Below are 11231 nucleotides of genomic sequence, written 5' to 3' on the forward strand. Positions count from 1 at the left end.
CAGATGGACAGCATAAAAACTTTGAACTTCCTCCTTACTTCTGAGACCTTGTAAATCCATTCCATTACTCATTTGTAATAAGCCCTATATACTTTTTGTGTTTAAAAAATATATCTTATTTATTTAGGGGCACCTGGGTGGCTTAGATGGTTAAGCGTTTGACCTAGGTTATGATTATGATTCCAAAGTCTTGGGATGGAGCCCCATGTCAGGCTCCCTGCTCAGCAGGAAGTTGGCCTCTCCCTCTCCCTCTGCTCCTCCTCTCCTACCACACCCCTGCTCATGCTTTCTATCTCACTCATACTCTATCTCTCAAATGCATAAATAAAATCTTTAAAAAATATTTCAGCAATGTATTTGAGAGAGAGATTAGAGCGAGAGAATGAGTGGGGGAGAAGCAGAGGGACACGGAGAAGGGGATGGAAAAGAAGACTCCCCACTGAGCATGGAGCCTGATGCTGGGCTGGATCCCAGGACCCAGATACCATGACCTGAGCCAGTGTCAGATATTTAACAGGTTGAGTCACCCAAGTGCCCCCCTACATTATTCTTCTAAGTGCAATAACTACATTTTTACGTCATTGCCTTATAATTTAAACTATATGTGCACTCTCTGGTCTAGGTACACTATGCAACTGTCTGGCTAAGGTGTTGGCCAATGGAATGGTGGAATGAGTAGGGCTCAGATCTAAGAGGTGCCAAAAATGTAAACACAAACATCTAAAGAATGCTGACATCTGGTAACTCTGGAAGAGATGATTTAGAGACACATCCATGGAGCCCTAATATTTGTAGGACACAGCTCTAAATTGTGAAAATGGGAAGGTAAAACCTTCCAATTCTCCAAATGGTATGGTTTTAATTTCATATCTAACATAAGGATAAGGAATTTGGAAAAAGAAAAAAGATATAGGATAAGTCAATTTGTGTGTGAGAAAGTTACCTGCTGATATTTGTATAAGTTTTATTTATTAAATCCAAGCAGAACATGTAATGCCATTCATGGCCTGACACTGGAACAGAATGTTTGCTGCCAGTCTCACCACAAAAAGCCATTGGCACATGGGGCAGTAGATTTGACCTTGAGGGAAGAGAAACACCAGGCTTAACCTGTTTTCTATTCCTGTAAATAGTAAAGTGGAAGGAGGTTTTTAAATGATAAGGATGACTTCAGAACAAAATATGATGATGAAATTCTCTTTCCAGATGACAAAGACAAAGGCAGTGGTAAGTAGTAGAATACTAACCTAACAGCTAACATTAGATTAATATTTTACAATCTGCAAGCCACATGATCCACATTATTTGCTTCAAGCTAATACTGGCCCTATTAGGTGGGAAAAAGACACAGATTTATCAAGAAGATCATATATGAACACTAGGATATAGACTTACCAACACAGAGATAATATGTCATGAAAATAAATGAATGAATCCTCCAGGGAAGAGGGGTAGAAATATAATAACAGATAACTGGTCCAAAGACAGAGGGTAGGAGAAGGTAAGGAACACAGTGCAGAAGACCCTTGCTCTACTGCTTTTGTCTGGGTCATTAAGCTTTCATGGGAGCCATTCCTGTGTGTTGGTGAACAACCATGGCTTTGAGTTACTAACAGGATGAAATAGGTATGTATGGGTATGTATGTTTAAATTAGCTCAGGATCTGTTTATTTAGATTTCCTCAGTAAACTTTAAAAAAATATCAGCTCTTAGCTAATCCATGTTCTCAGAGAATTAGAGGTCATCTCCTGATATTTGTGAGCACATTTAGCAAGCTAGTACATAGAGCAGAATCCTCAGTTAGTAGGATGGGGCATAATAAAAATAATTAGACTTCACCAAAATTAGAGAAACGGGCTTTGATATCCCTACTTATTTTTTCTTCCCTCTGGCATTGTTTTCTCAGGAGTGAGGTTATGTGCAGTGGGAAAATCTCTGAACTGGGGGTTTGACACCCAGTTGACACCCTAATCAAGCTCTGCTTTTATAAGTGCCTTGCTGTGTGCCTTAGAGAAGTCATGTTCACTCTCCAGGCTTCAGTTTCCTCCTCCTAGAACAAAGTTTGGATAATTCCAGTCCCACAGGACCTGACCATGTTCCTCCTCCTCCTTCCTCTGGACACCCCCCCCCTCACTGTGCTCCAGCCACACATGCCTCTCCTCTGTCCACAGTCATGTCACACTGTTTCCAGTCCCAGGACCTTTGCATGTGCTGTCCTCTCTGCACTGTCCTCCTTGCCCACTTGGAGTGCATCACTGCATTCACTTCATTTTTCTCTCAGTTACATTACTCTTTGAAAGTAGAGAATTTATTTGTTTTCATGTTTCTTGTGAATCTCTCTCCCAAGAATATGAGCTCCATAGAGCAGGGAGGAGTCTCTTTGTATTACTAACCTTTATATCGCGAGTGCTTAGAGGCTCATTGCAATACAGTGAGTACTCAACAGATAATTCTAAACCAGTGGATAATTTTCAAAAAATGAAAGATTTATCATAAGAACTCTAGATCATTCTTCGAGTATGACAGACACATGGTGTTGTGTGCCATGTGATCCTTGTGTAATTAGATGCACCTTCTCATGCATGCGCTACTTCCCTGTAGAGTTCCTCTGTTTATCTCTCCTGTACCACACTTATGTGTCTGATAGTTGATTCTTTCTCACTGTCCAGGAAACACACTCTGTAAACAAGGGCTTCACAGGCTCCAGGCCAGTGGGTTTAAATATCTACTTTACTGTCCCAGAGAACTGGCATGAGATCTCCTGACCCAATCTCTGCAGTTCCCTTCCTCAATGTGTCTTGGAACCTAGAAGCTACTGTCCTCTGCCATCACTGGGGTGAACAACATTGGTGTTGAAAAGTATATGCTCTCTCCTCTTCATTGCATCACTGCTGGTAGATTATTCTGCTCACAGTGCTTGTACTGAAAGATTTCATGTGTTGGGGGCACTGAAAGAGAACTGCCAATGCACATCATGAATAATAATGAGTATTGAATATTATTGTAAATATTCTCAATCCACCTACAGATCCCCTAAATAATGAATTATTCATTGATGTTTTCACTTTTTGTCTTACTTCTTCATCATCTCTGGCATAATTAACATTTTTCTCTTTCCACAGCTGAAAATATCAATTGGCACAGTTGTATTGCATTGTCCTTTTAGTAAGTCAGCTCTCTGTTTTTACCTCTTCTTCCTACTTATATCCTATACAATTTCATATTCCACAAGCAAACAGATCATCAAGGAAATGTTTATACATAGACCAACTTCCTTCGTATATAACGTGCCATTTTCCTGGTACACAAAAGCAGTTACAAACAATTCACTTTAAATAGATTAACTTTTTCTTATTTGTGCTACATTAATATCCCCTATAAAAACATATTACCTTTTCAAAGCATATTTACACATCATTCTGAACCCTTGGTAGAAAACAAAAGGATGACCTTATGTCGGATCTGTGTGGTCTTTACTCCATAGACAATGGGGTTGAGTGCAGGTGGAATAACAATGTAGAGGTTGGCAAACATGATGTGGAAAGTACGAGGGACATTATGCCCAAAGCGATGGGCAAGGATGGAGAAGAATGCTGGTATATAGAACATGAGGATGACACAGACATGGGAGCCACAGGTGCCAAGGGCCTTCTGGCGGGCATCTCGGGAGGGCAAGCGGAAGACCGCACAGAGGATGAGGGTGTAAGAAACGGCAATGAGAATCACATCTGAGATGACTGTCATGATGGGAACACAAAAGCCATACCAGATGTTGATGGAGATGTCAGCACAGGCGAGCCGGGCCACACCTATGTGCTCACAGTATGTGTGTGGTATGATGCGTGTCCCGCAGAAAGGCAAGCGTGTAAGCAAGAATATAACTGGCAGGATGATGCAGAAGCTTCGAGAGGAGATGCCCACTGCAATCTTGGTGATGGTCCTGGGGGTCAGAATAGTGGTATATCTCAGGGGGGAGCAGATGGCCACATAGCGATCAAATGCCATGGCCATCAAGATGGCTGAATCTAGGACAAAGCTACAGTGGTGGAAGAACATTTGTGTAAGACACCCTGGGAATGTGATTTCTCGAGCTCCAAGCCAAAAGATACTGAGTGTTTTGGGAACACCAGCTGTGGACAGGATGAGATCAGTCATGGCCAGCATGGAGAGAAAGAAAAACATGGGTTCATGAAGGCTACGTTCCACTGTGATGAGGTAGAGAAGGGTGCAGTTTCCCACAAGGGCCACAACATAGATGATACAGAAGGGAATCCCAATCCACACGTGGCAATGCTCCAGGCCTGGGATTCCCACCAGAATGAAGGGTCCTGGGTTGTAATTGCTCAGGTTGAAAATGATCATGGCAGACATGATGACCTAAATACAGGTCCTGGGGACAGAGGGCAGTAGAGGAGAGTTAGGGTCACCTGAGTCTCTCTCATTTCCAACCATTCATCATTTTTGACTCCTAAACACAACAAGACCATATCAGTTAAGTAGAATACTTTTGAAATAAATAAAGTTTTGTGTTGAGACAACAGCAGGTAGTTTGCATAAACTAGGATTATCTCAGATATACTGAGATTTACAGTCCTTTTACCTCAAGAGAAGATGTTCCTTCTTCTAGCCATCTCGGCTACTTTACACGACTTTTCCAGGCAGCCTTCCAGACTGGCTGCAATTCCTCTCTCATGATATAATATACCTCTGATATAAGTTAAAAATTATAGTGTGCAGTTTTTTATGGTGGAAATAATTTCTTTTTTTAATATTTATTTCTTTATTAATGAGAGACACAGATTGAGAGGAGAGGCAGAGACATAGGCAGAGGGAGAAGCAGGCTCCTACTAGGAATCCTGATGCGGGACTCGATCCCAGATTCAGGGATCACGACCTGAGCCAAAGGCAGGTGCCCAACCGCTGAGCCACCCAGGAGTCCCTGGAAACAATTTCTAGGTCTTTATAGACGTTATTGGTTGCTTAGTCTAGACACGATCTTGAGAAGATTTGCTTGTCCTGTCATGTGGAATATCAGAATTTGCCTCACCATAAATACTTGCTCTTTTATGCTCCTGGATGGCTAAGGCTCTTACATTATGTGTGCTAACCATTCTTTTGGAGGAGGTAAAAATCCAAAAATTTAGTCAACTCAACAAACAGAGGCCGAGTTCTTAGCCTATGCTGAACATCATGTAGAACTTAAATAAAATTTAGAAAAGTTCCATATAGATGAGGTTCTTGAGTCTCTGCTCTATCTCTCTGCCTAAAAATAATTTTCAAGACCTTCTACACTAAACTGCTGCATAACATTCTATTATGTTGACTTAGTAACACACTTTGTCAAAGTTTATTTCCAAAAGAAGGATTGTTTCCTTGCAAATCCATATTCTATTGGATAGATACACAGATGTTACAACAGTTATTCTCTCAGACAATCTCAGACATTCTCTGATCTATCTTTATAATCTAATACGCATTTTATCACAATAGATTCACCAACCCATACTCCTGCAAAACACCCCCCAGCACCCTGTATGTATCACAGATACATCTTACACACGTGCGCACCACACACACATACACACCACACACATGCCATACATGTACATGTACACACTATACACATTGCACACATCGTACAAACACATGGATACATACCAATGAAAATATAAACATCCTATTTCACAATCGGAATTTGAAACTGCTATTTCTTGGGTGAATTCCCAGAACTTTTACTTGGAGAATTGCTTTTTTAAAGACTAGATTCCTGTACCTCCTTTCATCTCTAGCAATGTGTTTGCATGAAACGCTATTCATGTTCTACACATAACCCACCATACAGCCAGCCACTCACTACCAGGAGCAGCAATGCCAGGAAGCTCCTGCTATTCATGCACCTCTGAGTCCTGACAGAAAAAGCTCACATTCAGCATCCTGCCAAGCCCCACATTTTCACTCATTCTTAGGCCCAGCTTACCAGACCAACATCTGCCAGACCAACACTTCCAGTCTCCACCCATCTGCTTTTGGTAAAACAGAAGCAGGATGATCTCTTCTTTCCTCTCTGACTTTCCCTTATCTATACAGAAAAACACTTTCCTGGAAGACTCAGAAACCCTCTTCTACAGTGTCTCTGTTATTTTAGGTTCTAGACTCAGGAGCACACCCCAAGTTCACACAGTGGCCACAGTCCAACCCTCATCTGCTCCGTATGCCTGCTCTCTGGCTGAGTGACCTTCGTCTCCTTCTTATGCATTCAGGGGCGCCTAAGACTCACCCTTCACCAACGGTAGAGATATAATTGGGTTATTCAGCCTTCATGTGAAAACCCACCCATCTGTGTGCTGCTCACAGCCTGAAACAGCACCTGGCATCAGGATCCTGAGCCCAGCACTGTCAATCCCAGCTCTTCAGCTTGTCTGCAGGCATCCTTCATTCATAACCATGTGAGGGGGAGTCTTGTCTACTTTTTATGTGTCATGCACTCAGACACAACAGGTGTTCACACAGTCACCCAAAGCCTTTACAACACACACACATGGGCACACATGGTCAATGTCATCTCTGAGGCTTGTCGTTTGTGCCAGACAAATCTAGAAGTCAGGGCAATCTATGAAACAGCCTGGTCTCCTCAATAAGTCAATGCTATTAACAGAGTGGAAGGTGCTTAGATGAGGAAAATACTTTTCTAGACTAAAGAAATTTAAGAGAATGAACCACCAAAGCAATTCTTATGAATTATTTAGAAAAATAACAAGCCTGGGAGCTGATGCGTAATTGTGGGAATTTAAATATGAATAGGTATTGGATGATATAAAGTGTTAGTATTCATTTTATTAAATGTGTCTATGGTATTATGGTGAAACACACACACATGACACAGAGGCCCATAGTAACACAAGGAAATATTGGCACATGGGTATGCTGTGGAACCAGATCAGTTCGCTGAGCACTTAAATTCCAGCTCCACGATTTACGAAATGTGTGAACATAGATGAGATTTTTTGAACTGTATAATTCATTGGTTCCCACATGTTTGAAAAGGGTCTAAAAGCTCTAATTCTTAGTTATTATTAGAACATAAAAGACATGCCCCCAAACCGCTTCCTGCTGCAGTCTAGCCCATAGCAAGCATGTATGTCTCCCTATAGACCGCATTTGATATAATCTGTACCATCCTTCACTGTCAGACCACTCGGTGAAGAAGAGAACAGAGCATACATGCATCCAAACCAACAGAAGCCTCTCGGCATACATACATGTACATACACACACACACACACACACACACACACACCTGCAGACTTAATCCCATTCTTTAGGTCAGAGTGGTGAGTCCTCCTCACACGTCTGACCCAGAATTTTTCAGACAACAGTTAGCTTGGCCATGCTCAAACTAGGTGTATAGTTGTGGATCTGTCTGGATCTTTGTCATTCATTTGATGGAGCATCTGTGCAATTCTGGTAACCGTGACTAGCGATTCTATGTGGGAAATGCCCCAGAAAGGAAATGACAGTCTCAGTACAAGGCTCCTGGAAACTGAGTCCTAAGTGCTCACCCACCTCTTCTTTCTGTTCAATTCCTACTTCAGGCCACACCCCTCAAACAACTAACACTCACCTAAATGGTGAGCATTGGGCCACACAGGAAGAAGAAAAGTTGTATCAACAACCAGCTAGAAACTCTGCAAGAAGAGAAGAGAAGGCAGCAAGCAAAGAAATAAGTGAAGGAGAAAGCAAGGAATCTTTGAAAGATGGATTCCCTGCTCATTTATTTTTTCTGGCCAATATTCAATTTGGGGAAGAAGTAAATAGATAGGGCCTGAGGGACCCTGGCATCCTCTTACTCTCAAGGGGAAAGTGTGAAGAAGTTATGATAACCATGCCCAAGCCTGGGAGTTGATACTGCCTCTGGATATTTATTATTTTGCATTGCACATGAGCCTGCATGCCTGTGGGAATATGGCCCTGCGCTTGTCCACCTGTCACATCACCTAGCTTCAAACTCTTGCCCCCTGACCCCACTCCTTGGATAAAGGCTCAGACAAAACACTTAGTATCTGTAAGAAGGTGATAATATAGTACCTACCTCTTGCAATTATAAAAGGGTTGACAAACTAGGTAGACCAGTGCTTGTGAATATGTCTAACACAGCGGAGACTCACCAGACATTTCTTAGAATAATCATATGGCCCATGTCAAGATGTTCTATTGCTCTTCAAAGTGGGGCCTTCATAGGCTCTACAATGGATATTTGTACCTCCCTGCCTCCCTGTCCTGGGAGAGTAGTAGGTATGTGGCTGTGAGCATTAATACTAGAAAACAGGATAGTTGGTTGTCACCATCTCTATAATTGGGCAGGAGTGAAGCAGATCCTGGACGCTCTTTCCTTTGATGGTCTAAGTCAGTATGTTCTCATTGGTAAATCCAGTGGTTACCATTCTGTAATATCTTTTTTTGAGCCTCCCTTTTTTACTTGAAATCCGTCAATCTCCAAAATGCATCCACTACCCACCCCTGGGCCTGTTCTCAGTGTTTCTAGGCTCAGCAAATGTCACCTTACTACTCAGGAGGAATTGAGGGTCTTTTTTTAAAAATGTATTGCTGTTCCCTCTGAATATCTCCTCAAGCCATCCCTTTCTCTCATCGTCTAGCTACCTTCATGTCTTAACTACATCACACATGGCTCCTACCTACATCACTCTATGGCTTCCTAAAGAATCAGCTTATTTCTTTTGTGCCCCTCTCCCACAGTGTCCCCTCTACACACTGCTCTTCCTACCGTGTATATCTGGTCACACCCACCCTTTGCTATATCCCATTTTGTTCTCATCTCTGAGTCCTGGCTCCTGCTGCTTTTTGGTAGCTTAACTAATCTTCATCGGCATCTTTTTCATGTTTTCCTTAATGGACTCAACCCAAATGAAACACTAATACCACTTTTACTAAGAAAACAAATATTAATAATAAAGTATCTTCCTGTGGGAGGTCTGTTAGATGTGCCCACTGACAATGTTAGGGGCTTGGAGGACAGGTCTCAGTTTGTACCTAAGAAGCTCTTATCCTCCTGATTAGCAGCCACATTGATGTGGTTTGAAGTGGTGTTGAGTTCCGGAGCTGATGGCAAAGAAAGAAGGAGATCTTGAGATGTCTTCTGTGCAGAAATGTGGTTTTTCTTAAAGCATAAGAACAGAACCTGTGGGCACTAAGAGCTGCTGCCCTGGGATGGTGAGGAGTTACTGATTATATACTTCTTGGGAGAGTGGGTGTTGGTCGGGGTGGGGGGTAGTAAAGACAAAGGAAGTTCCAAAAGGATTTTCATGCTCTAACGAAGACTTGCAGGATACCATATATCTTGCTATTCTGAAACTAATGTTGTTTTTCCCTTTCACAAGGCATTAACATAAAGACGTTTGGGAATTTCCTGGAGGAACATTATACTCTGCCTGCCTCAAGTATTTTTCAATGGACTACAGGTTATAAAGACATTTAATTTCCCTACATTTTTTCTGCCTGTGTTTCTCATATATCAATCCCCTATGAACAATTTTGACAAGCTTAAATCTTTAAGGTTGATGAGGGTGGAAGGTCTTATCTTCCATAAGTTCTTCCTACTTAATAGAGGCATAGAGATATCCCTACCTATGGGTCAACACTGATCAAACGGGTGACTCATATAGGAGTTCCCAAAGGCAGAGGCAGCCAATGCAAGGTAGATATCATATATGAGCCTCCTTGAGTATAAAAGATCAGCTGTAGCTAGAAGTTTGGCACCAGGCAGGGAGACACCAGAAAAGACAACAAAAGAAGGTTTAGTATTATAGCAAGAAATAGAAGTCTGAATAAAAAGACCTGATAGTTAACTAAAATTGTCCTCCAGTCCTTTATTGTTGTTTGAAGAGAAATTTGAGGTCTTCCACAGGTTCACAGGAATAAGAAGGCACATTAGTTTGCTCATTGGTTTCATGTGAAGGAGATAAGGTTTTATTCTCTATATATGAGCCCATGAAGAGTGTCCCTCTAACTCTTTTGCAGTGAGAGTACATATTATGACCCAGTAGGGCCCTTCCATTTTAAACTTAAAACCCCTGCTGTATTAGACTTCCAGTCATTTATATGGTGGTTGCTAGTGACCATCAGATTAGTTTTAGGGAGGATATGTTTTGTGTGTGCATTTAGAGATTTATGAATTCACCTGGCCTCAAGTGAATAATTTATCAGACCATTATAATCTGCATATATTGACAGGTCTACAGTGAGAAAGGACTTTTCATATAGTAATTCAAAGGGACAGAATCATATTGGTGGTTTGGAGGCAATCCCACTTCTGAGAAGCCCTAATGGTAAAAGAGTAATCCAGTTTTCTTGAGTCTCAGTGCTTAGAATATAGTATCTACAAAGATGTGTTATTGACACATTTTCTGTCTATAATAACCCTCCTTTTAAATCAGAGATCACCAAATCAGTACTAATTCATTTGTAAAGCAAGTCTAATTCTAACAAACTTGGCTTAATGATTTATATAAACTCGGTAAGAATAGTGACTAGTCATATAGGTCTTTTAGACTCTGCTTTGCTGATATATTTTATAAGGAATCTAGATTGACCTTTTGGTAGCCTCTCCAGGCCAGAAGCCATGCCAAGTACTTGCCATCTCACATGCCTGCAATACCTATAGATTTGGGCAAATTCTTCTTCAAGAGGTCCCCAAAGTATCCTAAGGTTCTTGCACTTGCCAGGAAGTGACATTCTTTACTCACCTGGTAAGGTGCTGGGAGCTCTTAAGCAAGGCATCTGGCCAACCTTTCCAAAAGGCTCTATTGTCTTCATGCTTCATAAAGTCAACTTTAGCTCCTTAGAGCTGTTTAGTTGTATCTGAGTCTATGCATTTCTCTCAAATATAACATTCCAGTCAAAGCCTGGGTAAAATAACTAGTGTTTCCAATCATGTCCTGTAATGAGATTCAAACAAGAGTCACAAACTATACTCATCTTTTTAAGCTCATTTAGTTCCATGTTACTAATTCTTAGGCTGAATGCAGCTTTTTAGGAAGTTGTGGAAATACCAATTTTAGCTTTAGGATTTTAAAGGTATCAAAAGCCTGTATTTGTCAAAAGCCCTTTTAATGAACCTCCTAAGATGAAACCTCTGTTGCAAGAGAATAAGAACTATAACTACAAATGACAAAAAGACTCAAAAATGGACATGGTTAAATATCTGATGAGAGGTT

The 11231-nt window shown here is 41.3% G+C and overlaps 1 protein-coding gene across 1 annotated transcript; it reads right to left on the minus strand.

The window, feature by feature from the left end:
- Window positions 1–3414: 3414 nt before the first annotated feature.
- LOC129505071 (olfactory receptor 52H1-like) lies at window positions 3415–10855 on the minus strand. Its single transcript, XM_055318002.1, has 2 exons — window positions 10761–10855; window positions 3415–4390 (listed from the first exon to the last, which is right to left on the minus strand). The coding sequence occupies exon 2, from the start codon at window positions 4369–4371 to the stop codon at window positions 3415–3417; it is 957 nt and encodes a 318-aa protein (XP_055173977.1). The 5' UTR covers window positions 4372–4390; window positions 10761–10855.
- Between the last annotated feature and the right edge of the window lie 376 nt (window positions 10856–11231).

Source organism: Nyctereutes procyonoides, unplaced genomic scaffold (assembly GCF_905146905.1).
Source record: "Nyctereutes procyonoides isolate TBG_1078 unplaced genomic scaffold, NYPRO_anot_genome, whole genome shotgun sequence".
Classification (NCBI taxonomy): Eukaryota; Metazoa; Chordata; class Mammalia; order Carnivora; family Canidae; genus Nyctereutes; species Nyctereutes procyonoides.

Bases quoted from the DNA above. Each gene is read 5' to 3' on its own strand.
- LOC129505071 (XM_055318002.1), bottom strand. From the start codon at position 4,371: ATGTCTGCCATGATCATTTTCAACCTGAGCAATTACAACCCAGGACCC.